This window comes from Protopterus annectens, chromosome 9.part0 (assembly GCF_019279795.1).
Source record: "Protopterus annectens isolate FY-2018-M chromosome 9.part0, PAN1.0, whole genome shotgun sequence".
NCBI classification, from domain to species: Eukaryota; Metazoa; Chordata; order Ceratodontiformes; family Protopteridae; genus Protopterus; species Protopterus annectens.
In genome coordinates, this window is record NC_056743.1 from 308,780,630 (window position 1) to 308,808,536 (window position 27,907).

A 27,907-nucleotide genomic window follows, 5' to 3' on the forward strand; every position below is an offset into this window, starting at 1 on the left:
AGCACAAAAGCGACAGACCGAGACGTCGTGGTCTGGGCCTAAACAAGGTATACAGAGGGAATGGAAATCCTTATGCGGTATTTGCTTCCCACAAGAAATACAATTATTAACTGTCGGACATCGGTCTGAGGCAAGAAAAAGTTTCCCCAACGGGGTACTTAGCTTTTAAGAAGACTTCGGTTCCAAATTTTTTGTAATCTCAGGAGCTGGCCGACCGGCACTTGCCAACTGCTTCTGTTTCGGGCACCGCGCGGCAAGAAAGACTGAAGAAAATGGCGTCAGCTGGTTCTTTTATACCCTTTCACACTGACGTCAGGGAAGAGGCGACGACAACTGACGCCAGACCTAGACTTTGGAATTCGGCCGACCGAGGACCTGCCTGACGGCAGGAGAACCCATCTGTTATGACTGCAGCTGTATGCACGATGAACATCTGACTAATCCTATCAAGAAAAACTCTTTAATGAACTTAGCTGAAACAAAGTGGCAGAGACCACATCCTGTCATCAACTGTGGCAAACAAGATCTGGGTACAGTAAGTAGTGCAGGGCATTATAGGAGAGAAGTTTAAGCTTCAGAGTCAAAGTCTGAATTGCCGGCTTCAGATCAGATAATCCACAGGTTGAAATGGACGGACGGAAAATACTACATCAGATCTAAAATGTTCTCCAATAAGGAGTCAGTCAGCTCAAAATGCAATGGTGCTTGTAAGTGACACACAAGCTGATAAATCAGAGAGAAGTTGTAAAACAGTGCATTTGCAAGAGGTATAAGAATATTCTTCGCCATGGTGTATCTTGCTGCCTGTATACTAAGGAAATCCAGGATTTGACAGGCAAGTTTTAGGAGACCCATCACTTTACAGTTAATATAATTAAAAAAGGTCATCAAGAGGGTTTGCATAAAAATAATTGATCTGGGACTTGAACAATTTGATCTGAAAGATAACCAAACAAAAGAGGAGCAGTTTCGAACTGGGAAGCACTACAGAAAAAATATCTTGCTGATCAGGAGTGAGCAAGGTGGTTTGTAGGCTGGGATGTTAAGAAAACTTAAACAACAAAGGAATACAAGTGCAAGTTTTCTGAACTGTCTGTGCTAGATGTCGCAAACAGTTTTATGAATTTTATCATAAAATACTTACAGCCTTGCTTCTTCCATCCTCCGTTTCTTTTCTTCCTCCAGCTTCTGCTTTCGCAGCATCTCTGCTTCCTCCTTCTTTTTCAGCATCTCCAAACGCTGCTTTTCCTTCTCACTAAGTAATAGCAGAAAGCAATGGACATCTTTTCTTGCCCTGATCAACACTTAGCACTATCTTATTGTTCTAAAACAGTTACTAGAGATGATTTTTAGCACTGCCTGCATTCTCTTACAGCATGCTAACACAACCCAGGACTATGGACTAGACCCAGTGTGTTTTACAGCTGTACAATGCAATTACCAGAAAATCCTTACCTGTCAATCCAAAACCTGCTTGCGTCAGTCAGTTTCAGTACCTCTTTCTATGCATTCTGCATTCTATAGTTCTAGAATTCACAATGCCCAGATTAAAACTGCTGGGCACACTAGTGTTGCAACAGGTGGATGGGGACAAAACCAATTAGCATACACACAGCATACACACAAACTGATCTAAAGTTGCTTTCCTAGCATGAAGGATACAAGATGATCAAAAATCCGACAATTTAACCATGAAAGAGTAAGGGCTTTGAGTAATCAATTTTCAAAAAAAGAGATCTACGGCTGTTAAGCCAAATGCAAAAAGTTTTAGGGGTGAAAGAAAGCAAAATATCACATTAGCTGGTGTAATGCGCTATCCCCCTTAAACTAAAGAAAAAGGTTGACTGCGGATCCTCATATATAATTTCTTTACCACATGCACATTTTCCCCTTTCTCTAGGCACACGAGAAAACTTTTCTACAACTTTTAGTCAAACTATAAAGAAGGCCCCCTAAGGCATACTTATTTGTCCAGAAATTTGACCACAAAAACTGAAGACGCAATGTAAATGAAATGACTGCCTGGACTCAACAGCAAGAAAACTCTTAATCTGGCACCCACACATCCCCCTAAAATACTAGCATGCTTCTCGTGCTTCAACGGAGTCCATACATCTGTGCTGAGTAATGAACATTTACCAGTTCTCGCCTTCTTAAAAGGAATAGGGGAAGTTTGTAAGGAAGAGAAAGAAGCATACTATTTCCTTTTAACTTGATTTTTAAAGGGGTTGCTTGCTTGAGATAAACTTCAGAAGAAGAAAGTCAACTCTATTTGGGTACTATGAGCAAACCCTTAACAGACATTACAGTTCACCCTTAAGGTGTTGTAAAACAAGGCAAAATACAAAGTGGATTACTGTCTTGCAGGGAGTTTTACGTTTGCAGTTATCACACTTCTTAAAACCAGCCTGCTTACCTATATGGCAAATTCACTCAAACATCAGACTTCTTTCAAACTAAAAGTACACCAAAGAAACCCAACTTTGAATGCAGGCACACAAACTTTCAACAAAAGCTCTAGCTGAAAAAGTAAAAATGGTCAGCCTGCTGCTCACAAAAACAGGGGAAGAACACTCAACAGCTGAATCAAGAAAAAAAAAAAGAAATCTGCCCTTAAATCTGAAGTCCAAGTGTAAACCTCCATACAGTTTCTGAAGATCTTAGCAACTAAATTAGCACAATACTGCAAAAATAATCTGGGACTATCTTAGTGATGTTAAACTTGCTCAGTGGCTCAGAACATATTAGGCATGGAACTAACTAGCGCTTGCAACAGCCAGTTATACTAAATGGCCAAATCATACAAATTCTTTATGGACAAACTGTAGAAGAGAAAGCCATTCCTAAAGTATCGACTCCCTTCTGCACTCTCTCTAACGGATAGGAAATCACTTGGAAAGCAAAGACAAGTTGTTTAGATGGAGCCCAGAGAATAAGCTGTGTGGTAGACAAAGAGAAGCATGTTAAGAGCCACATCATCTCAGTTCTGAGTTCATTTTTGAGCCTTTTTTTAATGCTTTCAGGCAATTATTTTATTACAATTGTACAAATAAAATGCTTAGTTCTAAAGAATAAGAAGAGAAACCTGTATTTTTTGTAAATCTTAATTCTTACAATTTCAAAATTAAAACAAAAAATAAAAATGAGATGGGTAAACCTATTTATCATAGTAAACTGATTAAATGGGTTACTGGCAAGTCCAAGAGGAGTCACAAAATATGTGTAAATGCCCCCTCAAAAAAGGGAAACATGCAAGGAATACATAGGCATGCAGTACAACCATCAACCAACAGCACTGCTTACAATACCAAGATGTACTTAACAAGATTTAACTGTGGCAACCTTTCCCACACAGACATTGTACAAACCAGGTTATCAGTGACAGTGGACCCTACCAAGAAAATCCAGTTCCATCACACGGTTACACAGAAATCCATTTACACCACAGTGACAATAAGTAGACTGTGCCTCCATTTACACCACAGTGAAAATAAGTAGATTATGCAAGTTCAGAAAAATGAGGTACTCACCCTTAACAGATTTTCAATATATACCTTGCAGTAGGTAGTAAGAAAACATGACTTCATCTGACCCAAGATTAGATAGATAGTCAATCTCAGCTGTCTTACATAGGTCTGACTAGCATTTCTCAACTGTTGCTCCAGTTAATTCTCAAAAAAAATCCATTTTTGGAAACACAACTCCAAATATTAAATGACTAATACCACCAAAGGAGTGTTGCTTCAGTTTTCTTGTGCCCTATTCCATCCAATACAACAGTGCATCATTAGCTACAGAAAGTAAAAAAAAAAATGAGTACAGGATCTGGTTGGTCCTGAACATCTGCTGAAAGGACAGTGAAGAGAAGGAAAAGCCAATTTGCTTCAAGAAACAATGAATGAAACACCAAGAACAGATCTCGGATAAGTAACTTAAGCAGGTAGCACAAGCTGGACTTTATTGCTCTTTCATCATTCTTCAAATCTTTCTCATACAAAAAGATCTCCACGAGAGAAAGCATTTAGTGTCAATGTCAGTGTGGGTGCAGGAGAACACTAGGTGACAGGCAATTTTTTAGCAAACCAGTAAACAATGGAGCACCAGAAGTTTTAAAGAATGATAAACTATTTAAATAAAAAAAAAGGACTTAAAGCATGAAGGTGAAGTATTGTGCCTACTGCACTCAAACAATTCAAATATGGGCTGGATAAGAAGTGCAGCAGTTAATATCAAAAAATATCATAAACCTTTCCAGACCGAAGTGAATTAGGAGGAATGCTTGCTTTGTAACATCTTGTAAATCTGTTAGGAAACCATAGAAAATGACTGACTAGGCTACTTATTAAGCAAGGTACTTGCAGATGCCGCTACTTACTTGGATAGAAAGACCTGTTAAAGGGCACCAATATTTGGGTGGACGAATGTAGTGCAATTTGTCATTGTGTTGCAACTCACTCAAAGAATCCTCTCACTTAAAACAGCAACCCATTCTGTGTGTCATATATTCTTAATTCTGTCAATGTAGCATAGTGTGTGTCCTGATGACGGGACAAAATACAGTTTGAAGGACAACTTCACTTTCATAGGTAGGAGAAGCTTACTCTGAATGGGAACTACATCAAGGATGGAAAATGCGAATGGTTACTTGCATCTCAGGGCTTCCAGCTCAGTAATACGAGCTAAAGTAACTACTACTAGAAAAATGCAAAAAGGAATACTGCCTCAAAAGGAAACAGCAAGTCTAACTTCAACGTGCAAGACTTATTTATAGCAAATTTGCCTGACAGAGAAATTTGCTTACAAATCTATATACCAAACTGAAAGATGAGCCCCAAAGACAACAGGCACCTTTTTATGGAATGTTTACAGATGCCCCTAAGTGTCAAACTAGCAGTGTTGTCTTGAAAAAGGGACAAGCTTGTGCTCATTTGCCTGTTTGGGTACTACAACATGGAATAGTTATCTAAACGGGTGGGTGGGGTCAATGAAGCAACTTGTTCATAGACAAGTATTTGGCTAGCTGCTCTTGCAGGCCATTTTAAGCCTTGCCAGTTTTGCTTTTTGTGCTCAAAATAACCTATTCCATTTGGTTACAGATTGTCCCTACCCAAACCATGGTCGATTATATATTACCCCTAATGAGAATAACTGGGATTATACCATAGATAGTCAGAGGGGACCTAAGCATAAGAGAAAGCATTCATGACCTGCCTCTGTCCATTAGTAGTACAGGGGGCAGTCCTGACATAAATTTTCTGTTTCCCATCCATAGTTTTAAGTTGTGCTGTTCCACAGCAGCTCTATCCTCTGAGAAATATACATGCCCCTCCAGACCATTGTGCTGATGTTACAGAAGAGGTTTAGACCCCTAGACTGAGTATTTCTGATGTCATCTGACTTGCTGAAATGCAGTACATCTATGAGCAATGGGTTGGTGGATGCCTTGTATATTAGACACAGATCATCTCTTAGCAGTCTGTAGGATACGGAGTACAGCAACGGGACTTTGCGTTGGTCCATGCAGGACATGCTGTTTAAGCCTTGTATCATTCTAGGAAGGTATCTGTGGGTGTTCCAGTTGTTGCTTGTGTCTCAACAGATGCATGCCAAAGGGGGCATTGCATTCAATGACTGGCCCAATGTGGACTGAGTAAAGTGGGACAATGACATCCCTAGAGCTACACACAAAACCTTTTTTTATAAGCTGTGCAATACAGAATGTCTTTCTTACAATAGATGCATGAAGGTCAAAAGTTAGGTGACTATCCACATGTTCACAAATCCCAAATAACTGGGTCAGCTCTCAGAAGCGTATTGTTGATATGGTAGTTCCAGCAGTAGATGACTTCCAAAGGACACACCACCACATTTAGTTTCAGACCATGATTTTGCTACCAGTTATTTGAAACAAACCTTCCTGCAGGACGGCTAAGTCATTTAGGGATTCAATGACTGCTCCAAGCTTGCAGAACTGTAACTTCGGAACTGGAAGCACTAGCCATGGACCCAGCTGTCTGATGTGGAACTACCTCATCAGGAAGAATCACACTTTCTTCAGCTGGATCATGTCAGGAGAGGAAACCTAAGCAATCTCCCTAGCTCATAAACAAGTATTCATTGTTAAAATCTATAATGGACTGAGCTGCAAACGCATATACTGGCTCTGAAGCCCCTCGTGAGGGAGACAGTGTCCCCAAAGGTGAATTCTTCTCCTGGGGATTCAGGAGAAATAGAATTCTCCTCTTCTGGGGTAATGGAATCCTTAGGGGAGTCTATTTGGGTTCCATAAGAAAAGGATTCCTCAGATACCTGTAAGGGTGGCTGAGGTGAGAGAGTAGGGGGAAGCTGTTGTGTCTGCAAAGCCTGAGATGCCTTAGAGAGACTTTGAAAAGACTTCCCAACCAGGCATCGGTTGAGGTTCAGGGTGCTTAGTTTTTTGTTTTCTCTTCAAGGGAGTTGTCGGTGGAGAAAGCATCGAAGTGGACATCTGTTTAGTAGGAATTAAAGGAGTAGGGTCTTCAGACTGAGAGTCATGGTTCCCCTCCGCCATCAGTCTCCGATGGCTGATTTGCCTCAGCGGATGTACACGCAGTTTCCGGCATCCCAGCTTCCATTAAGGTTCCCGGGCCTGCTTTGGTAACAGTCTTCAAAGGATTCCGGGCTTTCAAGTGCCTCTAGAACCTGCTCGGATGCCTGAGGTCTAGTTTGGGATTCCAGCCAGATTTTCTTGGCCTTCTTCCTTGGTGGCTCGGAAGTGTTTTGTGGACGAAAGATTTGTAAATAGGGCAGGACATATGGTCGTGGGTCTTGCCAAAGCAAAATATGCACTTCTCATACGTGTCTCTGTGAGGAATTTGTCGCCCACAAGCACACTTCCTCTTTCTAGCTAACATGCAAGTCTAAACTGCAATCAAAAGAAAAAAAACCCAACAGGGCACTTATCTCTATCGGTCGAAGAAGCGGTCATCTGGTCTTGAACGGAATCGTAACTAGTCGTCTGAAGAAATGCGATCTGCTTATAGAAAGTACAGTTTTGTACCTACCATAAATGTAGATGTTCAAGTGTATTCACTACTGCAGTCATTACACTTGGGTTATATCCTGCCGTCAGGCGGTCACGCAGTCAGCCAGAGTTCCAAAGTCTTGGTCCGGCGTCGGTAGCTGTTGCTTCTTCCCCGACGTCAGTGCGCCATGGGTATACAAGTTGCAGCGGACACCATTTTTTTCAGTTTTTCTTGCCCCAGATGTCAGGTGCCCCCAAATAAGTAGGCAATACATATTGCTAATAAAACATACATATAAAATAATAAGCAATACCTTCAGCTACAAGCAAATACACCACATAGATTGTATAGGATAGAAAGGTATAGATAAGTAACAGCTAAGAAAGTGGGGATGGAGGGAGGGTAACCTGGACTGCAGCAGTGAGTACACTCGAACATCTACATTTATGGTAGGTACAAAAATGTACTATGTTCATTGTGTTTCACTGCTGCAGTCATTACACTTGGGTTGAATCCCAAAGCTGAGGTTGGGTAGCTGGGTCTGTATAGGATTAGGAGTGGCTATGAGGCCCTGCAGAATTGCAGTGGCAAAGCCAGCCCTGGATTTGGAGTAAAGAGGTAAGTGATGATGCTTGGTAAAGGTGTGCACTGAACACCAAGTTGCAGCTTCCAAAATATCCTTGGTTGGTACTCCTCTAAGAAAGGCCGCTGAAGTGGCTGTTGCCTTGGTAGAATGAGGCCTAATGATATTAGGCACAGTTTTTCCATGTTGTGTGTAGCAGAAACGGATACAGTGTCCTATCCACTTTGAAATAGTCTGCTTTGAAATAGCCTTTCCTTGTGATCCTGCAGCATATAATACAACCAGTTGCTCAGTTTTCCTGAAAGCTTTTGTTTTGTCCAAGTAGAAACGTAACTGCCTGTGTATGTCCAATGAGTGAAGAAGTCTCTCCCCTTTATTCTGGGGATTTGGATAAAAAGTTGGCAAGTGAATAGTTTGGTTAAGAGCCACACTGGATACCACCTTTGGCATAAAAGAAGGGTTTGTTCTTAAGGAAACCCTGTCTTGATGAAAAATGATGAAAGTTTCCACTGCCATTAGTGCCTGTAACTCAGACTCTACGTGCTGAAGTTATTGCCAGCAGCAGAGCAGTTTTCCATGACAAAAATTTCAATTCTGCTGAAAAGGCTGGCTCAAAAGGTGGTAAGTCAGCTTTTCCAAAACAAAGTTGAGGTCCCAAGTTGGTGTTGGTGCTCTCCGGGGCGGTCTTATGTTTTTAGCCCCTCTGAGGTATTGTCTTAGTAATGGGTGAGAAAAAATAGGAGGATCCGTCTTGTAAAGAGCTGAAATAGCAGAGGCGTGGATCTTAATAGATGAAAAGGAAAGGCCTTTGTCCAGCATCTCAGTTAAGTATTGCAGCATCTGAGGAATATTTGGGACAAGAGGGTCAAGGCCTTGAGCCTGGTTCCAGGCACAGAACCTCTTCCACTTTTCTGAATAAGTTTTCCGGGTGCTGGGCCTCCTGGCCTCCAAAATGACACCCATAACGGCTTTAGAGAGAGGTGTTGGCTGGTTGGCTAATATATCTGCCATGCAGCCAGATTTAAGGTTTTGAGCTGGCTGTGCAGGATTTGATTGTTTTGCTGAGTCAGTAGATGAGGAATTTGAGGTAAAATCCATGCTGGGCCTTGAGCCAAGTTCTTTAAGATTGGGTACCAGTGCTGACAGGGCCAGTCTGGAGCAATCAGGATAATTTTTGGTCTCTCTAGTCTGACTTTTAGGAGTACCTTTGAAAGGAGAGGCAGTGGTGGGAAGGCATAAACTTTTAGTGTTTTCCAGCTGAATGAAAGAGCATCCACTTTCCATGCTTGTTTGTGGTAAGTCCTTGTGCAGAATTTCTGTAATTGGCAGTTCAGAGGGGAGGCAAAGAGATCCATGTCTGGACACCCCCATTTATGAGTTATCGTGCTGAATACTTGTGGATTTAATTTCCATTCGTGAGGATCCATGATGTTTCTGCTTAAGTCGTCTGCCAGAGTATTTTTTTTCCTGGCAGGAATTGTGCTTGCAGATGAACTTGATAGGTCAATGCTGTGTTCCACAAGGTCATGGCTTGTCTGCATAGCGGGTAGGAATGAGTGTCCCCTTGCTTATGTACCATATAACTGTGGTGTTGTCCGTCTTTAGTAGCAATTGTCCTGGATGCAGAAGGTCCTTGAAAGCTGTCAGGGCATTTTGTACAGCTAGCATCTCTTTTTGATTGATGTGGAGATGCATTTGATCTGTGGTCCACTTGCCCTGGATACATTGTCCTGCCATGTGTGCTCCCCGGGCGTAATCTGATGCATCTGTTGTTATTGTCTGCCTGGCTGTGGGTAAAGTGAAAGGCTGTCCGTTGTTGTGGTGACATGCCTGTGCCCACCATTGAAACTCCTGTTGAAGGCAGGGGATGAGTGGTATTATTGCTTCCAAGCTGTGGCAGTGTTGAGTCCATACACTTTTCAGATACCATTGTAACTTCTTCATATGCAGTCTGGCATATGGTATTAGTAGTATGCAAGATGCCATGAACCCCAAGGCCTGCAGATTTTTCCTTCAGGGAGTTGGGTCTTTGTTGCCATCAAATGAAAATACGGAGTCAGTTGCCTTTGCTTGTCTGGCGTGAGATAAGCCATCTGGGCAGTTGTATTTAAGCTTGCACCCAGGAATATTATCTCTTGTGAGGGCAGTAGTTTTGACTTCTTTTCATTTATTGTGTACCCTAGGCCCATAAGCAATCTTTTTACAAATGCCAGATGTTGTAGTAGAATGTCATTGCACTCTGCTTGAATATGGCAGTCGTCCAAGTAAGGATATATTTGAATTCCTTTCTGTCTGCAAAATGCAATTACTGGTGCCAGACACTTTGTGAAGACCCTGGGCGCAGTAAATAATCCAAAGGGCAGTGCAGAGAATTGGTAATGCTTTGTGTCAGCTATGAATCTAAGGTATCTTCTGCAATTTTGTCTGATTGGGACATGCAGGTATGCCTCTGAGGTCCAAAGTAACAAGCCATGCCTTCTTGCCCAGCATGGGAAGAAGTTGGTGTAGTGTCAACATTTTGAATTTTGGTATATCCAGGTACGTGTTTAGAACAGATGGGTCCAGTATGGGTCTCCAAGCTTTGTCCTTTCTGGAGACCAAGAAAAGTCTTGAATAAAATCCTTGTCCTTGTTCCTGTTCTGGCACTTTCTGAATAGCTCTCATGGCCATGAGGGCTGTAATTTGCTTTTGAGCCTCTGCCCATTGATTTTGAGGCAGGTCTGGCATTCCTTTTGGCCTTGGTAGAGTGTGAAAATGGAACCTGTAACCTTGAGACAATATTCAGAATCCATTTGTCTTGGGTGATTATATGCCAATTTTGTTGAAAAAGTACTAATTTCCCCCCTTAAGGGACTGCCAAAAGGTGAGAGCTTGGCATTGGAAAGGGGAAGTCATTGGGACTGTTTCCTGAATGGTTGTGACTTGTCTTCGCCTCCTTTTTGGGTTGAAGCACCCCACTGTGTCAAGGTCTGTAAGAGCCTTGGGGCTGAGATTTGCCTCTTGGGCATCTGTATCTGCCCCTTTGTGGTCTGTCTGACACTGGAAATGACCAATTTTTAGAAGGCCAATTTCTGCTAAATCTAGGAGGCTGTACCTGTAAGAAATCCTTTACTGTCTGCATAGATTTTGCTTTATCCTCCATTTAATACCTCTTCAGCCTTAACACCAAACAAGATATCATGCTTTAAAGGAGCATCCAATAATTTTGCCTTAACATGATCAGGTAAACTTTGTTCTTTTTACCAAGCATGCCTTCTTATTACAGATCCTGTAACTGCGGCTCTACAAGATGCCACTAATGAATCAAAATCACATTGCAGAGCATGTTTTCCCACTTGTTCAGCTGCATGCAATAAGTCCTGCATTTCCTTATGGTAAGGACCTTCTAAGCTTGTAGACATTTTCTGTTTTAGCAAAGACATTAAATATTGTTGGTATTTAAGCGGTATTTAAACATGTGGAACTGGTAATTTAAGGCCCTTATTGCTAGTGTTGCAGAAGTGTAAACTTTCTTCCCCTATCTATCCAAAGCTCTGGAATCCCTGTCTGAGGGAACTGGATTTTTGCAGTGGAAGCCTTTACCCCTTTTGGGCCCTGGGAAATAGTTTCTGGGTCCGCAGCAGGGTTTTTATAAAGAAATTTTTGACAGTCAGGGACTCTGTAGTACCTGTCTGGCTTGACTGGAGCAGGGGGCAAAGAATCAGGGGTTAAACTAAATTCAGAGAACACATCATCTACAATATCCAACATAGGCGGAATAGCCAGGGGCCTGTGCTGAGGCAATAACAGAAAATCTCTGAGCCTTTTCTTGGATTCTGAATAATCCTGGCTCTCCCAATGGAAATGCTCCCTCATGGTATGTAAAGTTTCCCCAAAAGAGTAATGCTCAGGAGGAGAGGCTGAAGGGATAGATTCTTCAGCATCAGAGTCCTCATAGGGGGGTAAAGAGTATTCCTGGTCTGAAGAGGAATCAGAGGAAATGGAAACCTGGTCAGAGGAATCAAGTCTGTATCCTGCCTAGGTCTTTTATCAGGAGGGGGATGGGAACCCCTGATCAGAGTAATTAGGTTTTCGGCCAATTTGAGCATTTGTTTCTTAGGTATGGAAGCCTGTCCAGGAAAATGCTGTACTTGGTTTCTTTGTCTTTAATGGAGTTTTTGACTTGGCTGTTTTGATTGTAAGCTGTGAAGGTCTGAAAACACCCTCAGAAGCCGATGCCTGCTCAGCAGCTCCAAACCCATCTGAGGGAATAGTTTCCATAGACCCAATGCCTTGAGTTTCCAGAGGCCTAGATGTCTCCACGTGGGAGTCGGAGGCAGCCTGTGGCTCTGAGGTAGCGGGAGTCAAGGGCTGCGAAAGCGCCTCACTGAACACCGGCAAACCAGCGACTGGCCTGGAAGAGGCTTCGTCGGTTTTGGACCTCGGTTGCCTGTCCTTATCCTTGCGTTTTTTGTGTATTCCAGTCGTCGGTTGATCCGACGGCATGGTATAATTTAACCTTCGGCCAAAATAATGGCATGCAAAGTCAAACAGACGTTTAATAGTGCGTTTGTTAAATCTAGCACAAAACCGACAACTAGTGACGTCGTGATCTGGGCCTAGGCATGGAATACAGTAAGAATGAAAATCCTTGAGAGGTAATTGCTTCCCACAAGAAATACAATTATTAACTTTTACTGACATCGGTCTGAGGCAAGAAAAAGTTTCCCCAACGGGGTACTTAGCTTTATTGAAGACTTCGGTTCTGAAATTTGGATTCGAAAATCTCAGGAGTCGGCCGACCAGCACTTGCGAACTGCTTCTGCTTCAGGCACCGCGTGGCAAGAAAGACTGGAGAAAATGGCGTCGGCTGCATCTTATATACCCCTGGCGCACCGTCAGGGAAGAGGTGACAGCAACCAATGCCGGACCAAGACTTTGGAACTCTGGCTGACTGCGGGACCACCTGACGGCAGGATAACCCAAGTGTAATGATTGCAGCAGTGAAACACGATGAACATCTGGTAAACAGGAGTCCGACATTCACTGCAGCAGAAAAATTCTGATGAGGGTATATACATGCAGGTGTCACTTTTATACCAAATGTCGGTTTATGGCCCTGGTATGGGATGGCACACTTACTATCCTGCTAAAAAGACTTTGGTATACTGGACGTACGGTGGCACCCCAGGCAGCAACTCCCTACGGATATGAATACTGCAACATGAGAATAGAAAGACATATCTACATTCTCAGACTTGCATATGGAATGGTCACTGAATTCAGCATAGACTGAAACCGGACTCTGTGCTGTATTGCTGCCCACAATGCCAAGGCTATAATCTCCCATGACTTCTCATTGTCAGTCATACCTGCCTTAGCAGAACCATAACTCCACCATGGTAAAAGATTTCTCCAGGGCATGGATCAAACAGGACATTTTCCAACTTCGTCACCTGCTGGTCTAGCCCGAAGAGTCTCTGCTACAAGGAGTTCCTGAAAGGGTGATTGTCCAATGAATAAACACAAGATCTTCCTCTGGGATTCCAGCCAGAGCAAGAAACACTATGGTCAAAACTAAGTGCTGAGAAAGCTCAAATAGCAACACACGTCTAGAAGTGATTCCTACCTACAAGAAAAGAAAAGGAATCACAAGTAAGGAGGACAAAAATGTGAAAAAATGTCCATCAATGGCACCCAGAACTGTATGTAGGCTTAATCCTCTGCAGGCTGACCAGAGACAACCTCCTAGATGCCCTTGTCAAAGCTGCCAATGTATGGATTGGAGTAAAAGCTGTTTGTCCGAGTTGGTACCAAACTGGTACCAGAAGAGTCATCAATAAAAACCGCGCCCTTCCCCCAAGTAGGAGGGCTTTTACAGCCGCTTATATAGTTCAGTTGAAACAGACTGATCATCCAATGAAGCTTCTTCAGGTGGAGGATTTGTGAACTACAGCTCAGAGCCAAGAATGACAAGGCCAAGATCCGGCTGGTCCTCTGTGACAACAGAGGATGAAGATCTCTGGCACAAAATCGTGGAAGCTGTCTGTTCATGGGGAGGAGAGAGCTACTTATGGAGTATCCCATCTGTGGACAATGTCCAGGAATACTTCCCTGTGAAGCACCCATTTGTGGGATTGTGTTTCGGACCTGCTCAAATGTGTCTGCCACTACATTTTGACTGGAAGGGATATACACAGCCTGGAGGGGAGTTTGAAGTTTGACAGCCAATTTCCAGACTTGCAGAGCTAGTCTGCAAAGGAGGTAAGACTTTGCCCCTCCCTGTTTATTTGCACACCAGAGAACTGTTATGTTGTCTATGTAAACGTTTAGAGGGCCTGGGATGAAGAGGGTTTGATATGTCTGAAGAGGCAGGAGAAGTGCCCTCATTTCTCTTATACTGATGTGTTCCCTTCTTTGAGACGGACCAGGTCCCTTGTGCTTTTATGGAGCCGAAAGCTGCTCCCCATCTTGTGTCTGAGCAGTCTGTAAACATCTCCTGAACTTGTAGTAAAGGAAGGATTGGGAGACCTGGGTTTGCAGTTAGTTGTTGAATCCACCAGGTAATTTCCCTCTTCAGGCATGTTGCATCCATACTGATTTCAATTGTAGTAAGCAATTACTGGGGTTAGAAATTTCATCAATACCCTTGGGGAGGTTGAGAGACCAAAAGGCAAGGCAGAGAATTAAAATTACCAGGAAGCCACACAGAACATTAAGCACGTCCTGTAATTGGGATGAATGGGGATGTGTAGGTAAGCATCCTTTATGTCTATGGAAGCCACATAGGCTTGTGGAATTATCATGGGGAAAAGTGTTTGCAAAGTTAGCATTCTGAACGCAGATACTTTCAGGAAGGTGTTGAGGTAGGAGAGTTCGAGGATGGGTCTTCCATGGGCCCTCTTTTCCTTGGTAGCAAAAACATTCTGGAACAGAATCCTTTTCCCCTTTGACTGGATGGTACTGGTTGGATGGTGCCTTGATCTAGCTGGTCTTGCAGCACTTTTAGGAAATGAGGCAGTTGGTCTCTGGGAGGTTGACAGATGCCCCTGAAGGGTAGCAGAGAATTCCATACCATTAATTAACCCTTTTTTATGATGGAGAGCTGCACAGATGGAAAGGGCTGTTTTTGAGGTAGTGTTGGTAGTGGAGTCCTTAGATGCTGAAGTCTCTTGCCAGACTTTTTTGACTTAGCTGGGGGAGCCCATAACTGCCTCCTAACAAACACTGCCTTAGAAGGATAGTTCCACTGGAATTTTGGCACAAGGGAGACCAGGATGTGTTTTAGTTCCTGCATCTCTTTTCCCTTCTCCTGTGAGGATTTGAATAATTCTGCAACAGCAAGGCCAAACAGGGCTGAATTGTCTAGGGGAGCATCCAGGAGTTTGGATGTAATGTCCCCTAGTAGCGGTTGTTGTCTCAGCCAAGCAAATCTTCTCAGGACCAAGCCTGTGGCAGCTGCCCTAGCTGAAGCCTCCACGGCATCATAGCTACATTTTATGGAGTGCCTTGCCACTTGAGAAGAAGCTCTAATTAGGGATGATGCCAAGGATTTATTCTGAGTCTGGCATATCAGAAATGATCTTAGAAAGTTGGGACAGGATTTCCAAGGTATACTTTGCCATGTGTGTCTGACAGTTTATAGCCCTAATGGCAAGGGTGGCAGAAGTGTATAATTTCTTGCCCAACTTTCTCCATGTGTCTTGCTCTTTGGTACTGGGAGCTGGGTGGTGGATGGAAGCAGCCTAGAGGCCTTATCAGAAGCCACAATGATGACAGAACAGTCAGCAGAAGAGGCTTTGAACAAAAACTTACAGACCTCAGACACTTTGTAGAATGTGTCTAGTTTCTTAGGTGTAGAGGGCTGGGAGTCAGGAGCCTTACTGGTGAAAACAAAAACATCTGAGAAGGCAGGAAGGAATGGAGGGATCACTGAGGGACAGAGTGTCTACTTGAAGTAGTTCATAGTACTTTTTTTGGCCCTCAGACATCTGACAACTGTCCCATTTAAAATGCTCATTCATCTTACCTAAGGTTTCACTAAAGGTAATTTTCTCCATTGGAGAGCTAGTGCCATTGGAGTCCTTCTCTAGGAAAGCATAGTCCATTGGGGAGGGGATCTGAGATGAGTATGCTAAAGACTCCCCATCCGACGACTCTTCCTCCTCAGAAGAAGCCTCTTCACGGACCCCTTTTCTGTGGACAGGTAACTCATGGTGTGGCCGGAACTGAAATCCCTAGAGGAGGCCTAAGAGATATGAGGACATTAAAAATACCCAGTGTAAAATCTTTCCAATCTTGAACTGGATCAGAGGGTAGCGATAAATGCTTTGTTTTTGTTTTTAGCTTATAGTTCCACTCTGTGTAGGGTCAGTGGACCGGAAATAGGCTTGGTTTCTATGAAGCTGGAATCCACATCCTCCCTAACTAAAATCAGGAAGATTCCCCTAGGGATCACAGTGATCACAAGTTTAGGCTCCCCCTAGACATCTGAAGTGGATGCCTGCGTTACCTCCAAGGATGTGCTATCATCCTGCTCCAAGGCAGCCTCCATTACAGGCTCATCCAATGGATTGGACATGGGGGCTGAGTGTTTCTGCAGGCTAGAAACTGCCTCAGGAACGACGTCCGCTAGCGGAGATGCAGCAGAAGTTTCAGGCCTAGGCTTCTTGGCCTTCCACTTAAGTGACTCAGCCTCAGGCCCTGTTGAACCCTCCAAAGCACTCTTCGCGAGGAGTTTCAGGTGCCGACTCTAAATGGAAAGGGAAGCTAACCTACTTCTCAAGGCTTTGGGTACAAAGGCCTGGGAGATCGAACAAGATCTGTGGTCATGGGTAGGCCCGAGACAGAAAAGGCACTGCTTGTGGTTTTCTTTATGTGGAATCTGATGTCCACAAGAACAATTGCCTTCCTTGGATGACATTAAACCTAGCCACAATGAAAAAAGTAGAAAGAGGATTCCCCAACGGGGCACTTATCTGAAATGTTGAGATAACCACTTCGCCAAACAGAGTGTATGTACGGGTGAAGCATCCAGACCGGCAGCAAAGTAGTTCGGTGGAGGGTGTGTACATACTTCACTTTTATGGCCGACCTCCGACAGCAGCCTACATGCATAACATACCATGCACCCCTAGTAGTAAGAGTCTTTTGTATACTGGCTGTTAGGTCATTGAGACAGGCAACTCCCTCATGTTAAGAATACTGCAACACAGTTATAGGACATGGAACATTTCCCCACAATAAATGAGTTTCCCAAACTATTCCGGAGCTCCTCTCTCCAGGGATGGCATCTCAGATATTCCATCCTGAAGATACACATTTGAACCTATAGGCATTACCAGAGATTCAAAGTTACATCAGGGAAAAAAGTTAGAAGTTAAACCTTCAAATAGTAGGACCACAGCTGCAATACCACTCAAAGCTTGGGAATTGCCACAGGCAGGACTATGTCCATCTGGCTCAGTTTTCAGAGCTATGAATATCTCCAGAACAGAAACAGGAGTTTTTGCATCGTATCAAGAAAGTCGGGAGGTTGCCCAAGAAAAAGACGAGCAGTCCAGGACATCTTCAATTTATTTATAACGTAAACTGTCATGTACAACTGTGCCTGTCAAACCTAGCAGCAGAGCCAGGTTATGCCTACACCTGAGGGGAGACGCTAAGGAAATAGGCAAGGAGTACCTTATACTAGGCTTCATCTCCCTTTTGGTCTCATCATCAGTACCGGAGAAGCTTAACTGTGAGGAGGAAGAGGAAAGAGATCATACTGCAACAGTGAATCTACCAATAGAGCATCTACAGTCTTGACATCTATGCTCACCCAACATTATGTTCATCACAAGGGCGATCAAAGCAGCATCATTCATTAAACTTGGGAGAAGTACTAAACAGCAGCTTGCTAGTGGGGTGAGGGCTGTAACCTGACCACAAATCTAAACTGGCAGACCCACATACCTGTGCAAAACAGCTGTGACAAAACCTGCCCTGCTTCTACTGTACCTCCAACCTGTAGGGCTTGCAAAAAGGTGTGAATGGTGATCCAGACAGTTGCTTTGCAAATACTTCAGCTTAAGACATTTCTAAAGAAAGCAGAGTGTATTTTACCTGCACAGAAAGGCCTCAACATGGCGACTGTAACATAGCACAAGGCAATTTGCTAGCTCGCTTGGATAGTGTCTATTTAGACACTGCACTCTGCCTGGTTTTCCTTGCATGAAAGATTTGAATACTTATTTGGTCACTTTGCCTCGTACACTTAACTCAGTTAAGGGTGCTACATTGAGAAAGTCATGTCTACTGCTTACAGATAAATTCTTCCTTATTCTGCTATAGGGATAAAAATGGCAAACGGATAGTTTGATTCAAGTTTTAAGTATAATTATGTAAGGATATTTGCCACAATAATATGTTTAAGTAGGATCACTGCTGCAATACAAATCTCTGCCCATGGGAATCGGCTACAAATGCATATCCCATCATCTGGTCTGACTAAGAGGTTCATGGATGACTCCAGAAAAGTGCTAAACTCCTAGCCTGATATGTCAAATAATGCATGGATGAGAGGAGACCAGCCCACATCACTGTCAGTTTATTTGGATGCAAGAAGAGATCAGTCATTAGCCCCTTTGTTTATGAAGCCCTTCCAGGGGACTTTCAGGAAATATCAAGTACCCAGTTTCAGATTTACTTCCAACCAGGACAATTAGACCACATTACTGTTTTTTTTTTTTTTTTTTTAATTTGGATGCAAGTGGATAACTGCTTTCCAGTGATCATCATGCCCCTTGGAAACCTCACAAAGTATGCCTGTCAATGTTCACCATTTACAGTACGCATTAGAGAACAACAAGGCTTTCTCCTGTAAGTACTGGGTGTCCATTAGTAGAAAGACTCCTTTGGTAGGCTAGAAATGTAAAAATTTTTCTAGAGTACAAAACACTAGTGGCATTGGCTAAAGAGACATCCACCATATTGAAGCAGAAAACACATAATGAATGTTCAAAGTATCAATTATGAAGAAAAAGAGAAAAGCCTAAAAACCCCCCCCAAAAAACAAAAAAAAACCTTAGTGAAAGAACAAGTAGGGCGACAGCAACAGGACATAGCAGCCCTACCAAGCCTGCAGAGCCTCATCAGCAATGGAACAGGTGAGGCACTGTTTTGTCTGCTAGAGTCCCACAATCTGCATTTCCAACATCCCCAACAGTCCTAACCCTTGAAGAAATATGAAACTAGGTCTGTCCAGGACAAATGCAAGTTTCCAGGTCACCAGGACAGACACAGCTGCCTTAAGTTTCTGTTGTGTCATCAAATTTGTCCTCAACTACAGGAAATCTTATCATTCCTCTGCAGTCCTGCCTAGAGGGAGCACCAATTACACACCTTCCTCCTGACATTAAGAGTGTTGTCTTACTTTCTTTCAAGAATGACACCCACTTTTAATGGCATCTGCCTCATCCTCTGAAACAGTGATTTTCAAACATCTGTTGAGGAGCTATGTGGCCAAGTGGCGAAGAATTATATCTCCCATCCCAGACTCCTTGAATCTTTAAATGAGTAAACAGAAAGAGAATATTTTCTATTTAGTTAAGCAAGACTTGCATCTTCAGACAGAGACCAGAAAGCCTATCACCACCTCATCCATGTAAAACAGCATTCATCCATGACTCTAGTCAAACAAAACCATGACAATTGGTTGAGGAATCATAAATTTATGCCCAAGTCTGGCCCCTATGTCCCTTACAGACAGACACCGTCAATAAGAAAAGTATTATAACTAACTTCACCTTATAAATTTTTAGTTACTTCCCTGCGAACTTGCGCTCCTCCCCGTACTGATGTCCATTATAGTGGAGACTCAAATGGTTTGGGGTGCGAGGCTAGGCTTGTAAGGGCCCTGGTGGTTTAGTCTTGCAACAGCTTATCAAACTATGACACTGCATCCTTTATCTATTGTCTAGAGGTGCTTTCAAAACAGAGGACTATAGCATTAGATATTTATCCTTCACAAGGCTGCAACATATTCTTCCACAAAACTCTTGCAATCAAAGGCTAACAAAGTTGTTCTCAATGCCGACGAATGCCAAGCTTCCTGAACAGTGGCATCCCACTGCAACTGCTCATTACCCATGAGCATGCATTTTGCAGGGTTTAGGGGGAAGTCGGTCACAGCTAACTGGAAACCAGTGTCTAACTTAGATATCTTTTAGACTCCTAGTCTGCAGGTCACTGGTAGACGTGTCATGAGAACAGCTCACTTGTATTAAACTCAGTTTCTGCAGCTCACGCAGGCTGTCAAGTTCCTAGTTCTACTTGCCAAGGTCTTTTTTCTAACAGCTGTAAGTACCAAACAAAAACTGGTCTTTAGGTGGAATTGGTCATGCACATTATGACACGTGTTAGGGTGTCACCTATTTCAAAACCTTTAGTTTCCAGTTAACAACAACAACAACAAAAAATCACAAAACTTCAGTGCTAAAATAATGCACCTCAAAGGCTGAAAGGGACAGACTGACACTGTGCTTGCTGCTAAAAATAACTTGAACGAGCAATGTTCCTTTTATGCTGTACATCTGATTGATTCTGAGAAACAGCTTAACTTGATGAGTGCATGTCACAGCTCCGAAAATCTGTTTGCCTTCTGTTTCCCCATGGATAAGATTTAAACTGCAGCACTGATCCATATGATGGACATCTGCCCTTGTATCATGATGAATTCTTGACAAAGGTCACTGACAAAGGTGTTCTAAAGACTTAAGACAGCTGAGATTGGCACCTCTTGGTTATCATTCCAGGTACAGAACATGTTTATTACTACTTACTGCAGGGGCATTATTAGACTACCAAATTACACTGCATGCAAGGCAAAAGTGGCAGCAAATACCATATTTATAAATAACTTACTTACACTGATAATCTGTAGGAGGAAAATAAAATAATTTCATGTTTTACATACTCAAGCAATCAACACTTCAGTTTGAATTGACTTGGCCTATACTCCTGTTGTAAAAGCTCAACATGACTGAAAGCAATTTCAATCTGACAGTTTAATTTCTCAAACTCTAACATTTGAAAAGGCCACATCTGTACACCCCCCAAAAGACAGGTTACATCTCTAAACATGATTACTTAGCTCTTTCACACTGCAAGAGCTGGCAAAGTAAAGAACTTACCATAAGTGGATACTCAAGTAGATTAATGTTCTAGTAACATCTGTACTTTTTCTGCTTTGTCCTTTCAAGATAAAAAAATCTTAAATTGCCATAAACATCCAGTGAGTGCAAGAACTTTTCCTCTATGCATGGGTGGGGTGGGGGTGTAAGAGAGAGAGCACAGCAACACTATCTCCTAATTTAGGCAGAGACAGTCCCCATTTTGTCTATGGTGGTGGGACTGGTACAGAGAATAATCGCATCATTACAGATAAAAAAGGGTGGTTTTGCACACAAAAGCCTGCAGTTTTGAAATTCATCTGACAAAGCCTGTGCTAATGATGTAGAGAAATAAAATCCAACTGCAATTCTAACGACTAAACTTCGATTAACACAGAGTACCTGATGGCATAGGCAAGTAGGATGGGCATGCCTATCCGGAAGGGAAAGGAGCATGTTGAGTAGACCCTCACTCAGCATTAGTAGAGGATGGAGCTCAGAAAATATACCACAGCTGAACAGCAGGAGAGCCTAGCAGGCAAGGCCATGCTATGGGCCCATATTGATAAATACATACAGGTCACGCCTCATTGCTCACCTAGTCTGACCCATCAGAACACTGTAGAGGGACGTACAGCAAAGAAAAATCAACAGGCCCTCAGGAAGACAGCACGACTCCTCTTAGCTCAGCCCTCACGCTTTACATACGAGAGAAGCCATCATCTTTGTCCTAGAGGAAAGTACAGTTGTGTAACTAAACTTGCCACAAGAGCAGATGTTTGAATAGATAACTTCTCAGTAGCTTCTGGCTATATGGGACACAACCTGCCAAAATATCAGATATTCAGCCAGCATTATAAAGCTAGTCACCTTCCTCAGACACATGTCCGTTGAAGCATGAGTGCCAGAATGAAATACAGGCAGAAAATTTCAGAGCATTCTTGTTGCTTAAGATGCTCATCTGCACTGCAGCTTCAGTTTAGAGGTGGCTACTGTGTCAGCTTCTGGGATTGAAGTATCATTCAAGGACCTTCATTTAAGTTTTCACTAAAAAGCTGTGGTAAAATATTCATGTGTCTGGCAGAAAAGGAAAATGATCATGTGGAAGGCAAATCTCTTACAGGGATATTAACAATATTTGTCTTTTTTGTTTAGAGGAGTTACACTGTCAACTCTTGCAAGATTTGTCACTTTTGCACTCAAGACAATTTGTAATCAGCTGAATACTTTTCTTGAGAACCTGCACTTAAATGCCCTTTGCTGTTTCTCTGTAAAATCAGCGCTTCAATCACCAGATGTCTCCCTTCTGCTAAAAAAAACTATACCATAGACGACTCTGAAAAGACCTTAACATCAGCCTATTTTTACCAAGCATAAACAGATGATTCCACTGTGGCCATAAAGTTTTTGGATAGTAAAATTGAGCTTCTTGACTCCGCCGGTTCACCACCACGAGACATGGTTAAGGGTCAGAAATTCTGCCCTTTGATTTGTTGATCTTTTAGAATTGGGGAATACCTGAAAATTTGAGTATGCTTGAAAATTGCATTCTGTGCGGTGACTATCAGGTTTAGTATCCATTTGTTTAGGGCGATTCTTTGCCAGACGGGGAAAAAGAATACGTTCTGCATCCCAGCATTCCTGAGGGGGAACAGCTGGGAAGGTTGAGGTGGGATTTTCTAAGGAGGGGGAACAGAGATATTCGTTTGAATCCAGGACCCACCAGGCCCACTTGTGGGGCTGAATTGCAGTGGCCACAGACTAGGAAATAAAAAGTTATGTCTTACCATAACTTGGCATCTGTGTTGTATTCCTTCATTCATCCTCAGGATAGGGTGTCGGATCCGGCTTGGCCACATTTCACAGACTTGGATTCAACTCAAGCTCCTCCCTCATACCCACAACACCTTTCATCCACCCAGCTATCTTAGATCGAGTTTGCCAAATCCAGACATGCCACATTCAAAGACAGGCAGAAGATGCTCAGGCATAGGACATGAGTCCTGAAATCATTCAAGTTCCTCAAGAAGAAAGGCAGGGATGGATGGTTGGGTGGGAAAGTGAGGATGAATGAAGGAAGACAACAAAGATGCCAAGTTATGGTAGGACAACTTTTTAATCTGATGTAGACTCCTTTATTCCTTCTAACAATAGGGTCAGAGTCCCCAGATAATAGAATCTTGGGTGGCCCTCGTGGACGGATATGCCAGAGCGCCATCAAACCAAAGGAGGCCCGGCTCCTGAAAATAACATCCTATTTGTAATGCAACACAAAGGTGTAATTATTAAAGGTTCTAGCATAGAAGGCTGAAGCCGCCATACCTCTGGTAGAATGCAGCCTAGGAGGTTTAAGTAACTGCAATCCTCTGGACAAATAAATGAAAGAAATGCAGTATGAGATCCATTTCAACAAGGTCATTTTGATACCGCATGTCCAAGTCTATTCAAAGAGAAGAGTATAAAAAACTGATCAGACTTTCTGTACTGTTGGGTCCTGTGTAGATAAAAACGGAGCTATCTATGAATGGCTAGAAGGTGAAGAACATACTGCCCTTTGTTAAAAATTGGGCAAGAACACTGGCAGTTATATGGACCGACTGATATTGTTTTCTGTAGCTACTTTAGGCATAAAGGATGGATTAGTGCGGAAGGACACTTTTTATGCAACAAAATGTAAGGAGATTTAGAATATAAAGCTTGAAGCTAAGAAATCCTCTTGGCAGATGTCACGTCCTCCAAGAGCTGTTTTCGAGGACAGAAATTTTATGTCACAACTAGCCACAGGTTCAGAGGGGCCCTGTGTCAATGCTTGCAGCACCAGAGTAAGGTCCCATGGAGAAGAAGGATCCTAAATTGGGGGCCTTAATAACAATACACCCTTCAAGAAGGATTTATACAATCTGAATGTGAAGAAACTTGTTTGACTTCCTGTGTGAAAATTAGACGTTGCAGCTAACTAACTTAATAGTGAAAAAGCTAGCACCCTCCTCGAAAAGGGTACTGAGAAACAGTAATATGTCTGAAACAGGTGCTGAGGAGGAGTCACTGCTGCTCCTGTTAGTGGCCCAAACAAACCTCTTCCACTTGCTAGTATAAACTTTCGTAGTGGAGGTCTTTTGTGATGCCAAAAGATTTTAAGGACCAAGGACTGAAGCATGGACTGTCAAATCAAGGTTGGAAGTGGAGAAGCCAAGCGGTCAATTTCAGGGTTTGAAGATTTAGGTACTGTATCCCTAATGGTGAGAAAGGAGACCCTGAGTGGGCTTTAGTATCCAAGGAGGATACTTCAGATGAGATCAGAAAAAGGGGAACCCACACTTAGCAAGGCCAGAAAGGGGCAATGAGGATAACTGAACTCTTCAAACTGCTTGCCGTCGGAAGAAATTTGGGGATGAACGTGAAAGGAAGGTAAGCATACACGAGACCTGGAGGCCAATTGTGGACAACAGCATCCCTCAGGGACTCCCCTGGAGGAGGGATCAGAGCAAAGAAAGTACAGTTTTGTACCTACCATAAATGTAGATGTTCGAGTGCTAATACAGCTGCAGTCATAACAGATGGGTTTTCCAATTCCAAAGTCTAGGTCCGGTGTCGGATGTCGGCGCTTCTTCCCTGATGTCAGTGCGACAGGGGTATAAAAGAACCAGCAGACGCCATTTTCTTCAGTTTTTCTTGCCCCAGATGTCAGGTGCCCCCAGAAGGAAGGCAATACATAAAGATATGTAATAATGCAATGCAATATAATCAAAAAACAGTAGTTGCAAGCAAATACACCATAAAAGAATACCCCAATCAGGTTGTATGAGTAGGTAGTAAATGCACACGCAGCCAGGAAATGGAACAGCTTGTTGTAAGTTCACCAAGGCAGATTCAGTAAATTCCTCTGAGTGAAAGCGCTTGTGTGTTATTATTCTGTGGTTCTGAATAAAGGAATTATTTGAATTTGTTTGGTGCCTACCTGGATTTACTGAATCTGCCTTGGTGAACTTACAACAAGCTGTTCCATTTCCTGGCTGTGTGTGCATTTACTTCCTGGTTTGGTTCTCTGCTGTTTGTTTGACTTCTTGTATGAGTAGGTGTTAGCCATTAGGCCTGTCCCAAGAGGGGAAGGAGGGAGGGAAACCTGGACTGCAGCTGTATTAGCACTCGAACATCTACATTTATGGTAGGTACAAAACTGTACTATGTTCATCGTGCATACAGCTGCAGTCATAACAGATGGGTAGAATCCCAAAGCTAAAAAAGGGGTGGTAGGCACTAGGTGGAACTAGGAGGAGCCCGGATGCCCTGCAAGACTGCAGTGGCAAAGCCTGCTCTAGATTTGGAGTATAATGGTAGGTGATAGTGCTTGGAGAAGGTATGTACAGAACTCCAAGTGGCTGCTTCCAAAGTATCTTTGGTAGGAACCCCCCTGAGGAAAGCAGCAGAGGTAGCTGTGGCCCTTGTGAAGTGAGATCTGATGCCTGCAGGTACAGTTTTACAATGAAAAGAGTAACAAAAACGTATGCAATGTGCTATCCATTTTGAAATTGTCTGTTTGGAAATAGGCTTCCCTTGAGCTACTGTAGCATAGGACACAGAGCTGCTCTGATTTTCTGAAAGGCTGTGTTCTGTCCAAATAATAATGCAGCTGCCTGTGAATGTCCAAGGAATGTAATAGTTTCTCCCCTTTGTTTTGAGGATTAGGGTAAAAGGTAGGTAAGTGGATACCCTGATTCAAGGCTACCCTGGATACTACCTTTGGCATAAAGGACAGATTGGTTCGTAAGGAAACTCTGTCCTGATGGAAAATGATGAAAGGCTGCACAGCCATGAGGGCTTGTAATTCCGAAACCCTGCGAGCTGAGGTGATAGCCAGAAGGAAGGCTGTTAGGCTGTTTTCCAGGACAAATATTGCAGTTCTGTTGAAGCAGCTGGCTCAAAAGGAGGCAAGGTTAGTTTTTCTAGAATTACAATGAGGTCCCAAGCAGGCATTGGTTGTTTCCTTGGGGGTTTTAAATTCTCAGCCCCTCTGAGGAACTATCTTAAGAGGGGGTGACAGAATAAATGAGGATCAGTGTTGTATTCTGCAGAAATGGCTGAGGCATGGATTTTGATGGAGGAGAATGAAAGTCCACTGCTTAGCATCTCAGCTAGGTACTGTAATATTTGAGGTAAATTCAGTTTTTCAGGATTCTGACCCTTTTTCTCATTCCAGGCACAAAACCGTTTCCATTTTGCGGAGTAGGCTTTTCTAGTAGAGGGCCTTCTGGCCTCCAAAATGACATCCTGCACCTCCTTGGAGAGTAGGGTCTGTTGTGAATTTAAGGAATTTTCCATGCGGCTAGATTGAGTGTTTTTTTCAGCTGACTGTGAAGGGTTTTGAAGTTGTGCTGAGTCAGTAGAAGAGGCATTAGAGACAGGATCCATAGTGGGGAATGCGTCAGGCTTCTCAGGAGTGGGTACCAGTGTTGTCTTGGCCAGTCTGGAGCAATGAGAATCACCTTTGGTCTGTCTGCTTTGGTTTTTAATAGAACTTTGGGCAGCAGAGGAAGATGTGGAAAGGCATAAACTGTCATTGTTGTCCAACTGAAAGAGAGTGCGTCCACTTTCCAGGCCTGTGGGTGAAAGGTCCTTGAGCAGAATTTTGCCAACTAGTGATTTCTGTGGGAGGCAAAGAGATCTATGTCTGGCCTGCCCCATGCTTGAATTATCTTTGTAAACACATGAGGATGCAACTTCCATTCGTGTGGATCGGTCACATTTCTGCTTAGGTTGTCTGCCAGCGTGTTTTCCTTGCCTGGCAGGTACTGTGCTTGAAGTTCAATTTGTAATTCCAGAGCCATGTTCCAAAGAGACATGGCTAGCCTGCACAGGGGGTATGAATGGGTTCCTCCCTGTTTGTTTATGTACCACATTACTGTGGTGTTGTCTGTCCTTATCAATAGCTGACCTGGATGCAGTAGCTCTTTGAAAGCTATAATAGCATTTATTACTGCTAGCATTTCCTTTTGATTGATGTGTAGGTGCTTTTCTTTTTGGGACCATTTGCCCTGAATGCACCGATCTGTCATGTGCGCCCCCCAGGCGTAGTCAGAGGCATCTGTTGTGATGACTTGATTTGCTTGAGGCTTGCAGAATGGGAGACCTGTGTTTCTTTGGCATGCTTGAGTCCACCACAGAAATTCCTTTTGAAGACATGGAATCAGTGGTATTATTGTTTCCAAACTGTGGCTGTGTTGAGACCATAGGTTTTTTAGGTATCATTGAAGTTTTCTCATATGCAGCTTTGCACATGGGATTAGTAGGATGCAAGATGCCATGAATCCCAGAGCCTGCAGGATTTTCCTTGCAGTCAGCCTGGTGAAAGTTGCCAGTTTTCTGAAGTATTGAGTTAGTTGCCCTTGTTTCTCTGGCGTGAGGTAGGCCATCTGGGTGTTTGTATCCAAGCTGGCATTCAGGAAAATTATTGTTTGAGAGGGTATTAGCCTTGATTACTTTTTGTTGACTGTGTAACCCAGAGAATTCAACAACATTATTACAAACACCAGATGTTTCAGAAGTATGTGCTTGCTGTCCGCTTGGATCAGGCAGTCGTCCAGATATGGGTATATTTGTATCCCTTGAAGTCTGCAGTAGGCAATTACTGATGCCAGGCATTTCGTGAACACACTGGGCGCAGTAGATAAGCCAAAGGGCAATGCAGAGAATTGATAATGGGTTGAACCTGCAAGAAATCTGAGGTATCTTCTGCAATCTTGTCTGATTGGGACATGCAGGTATGCCTCCTTGAGGTCCATTGTTACCAGCCAAGACTCCTTGCCCAGCATGGGAAGAAGCTGCTGTAATTTGAGCATCTTGAATTTTGGCACAAGTAAAAATGTGTTTAGGATGGATAGGTCCAAAATAGGTCTCCAATCTTTTCCCTTCCTTGGTACCAGGAATAGTCTGGAATAAAAACCTTGACCCTGTTCTTGTGCAGGTACCTCTTGAATAGCTTTCATGTCCATGAGATCTGAAATTTGTTTTTGAGCCTCTGCCCTTTGATTGTGTGGCAGGTTTGGCATGCCTCTCATTTTTGGAAGGGTGTGAAAATGGAATCTGTAGCCTCTGTCTATAATGTCCAGGATCCATTTGTCTTTTGTGACAATACGCCAATTTTTCAAAAATGCCAGTTTTCCACCTAAAGGTGCTGCCATTTGAGACTT

At 43.1% G+C, this 27,907-nt stretch overlaps 1 protein-coding gene across 1 annotated transcript in view; it reads right to left on the bottom strand.

The window, feature by feature from the left end:
• Positions 1 to 27,907, bottom strand: part of LOC122810517 (inner centromere protein-like) — a 1,067,288-nt gene that overhangs the window by 632,818 nt on the left and 406,563 nt on the right. Inside the window, exons 10-11 of the mRNA XM_044082099.1 lie at positions 20,480 to 20,485; positions 1,145 to 1,257 (exon numbers count right to left, since the gene is read on the bottom strand). Coding sequence (XP_043938034.1) covers positions 1,145 to 1,257; positions 20,480 to 20,485 — 119 coding nt within the window. The remainder of the gene's footprint in view (positions 1 to 1,144; positions 1,258 to 20,479; positions 20,486 to 27,907) is intronic.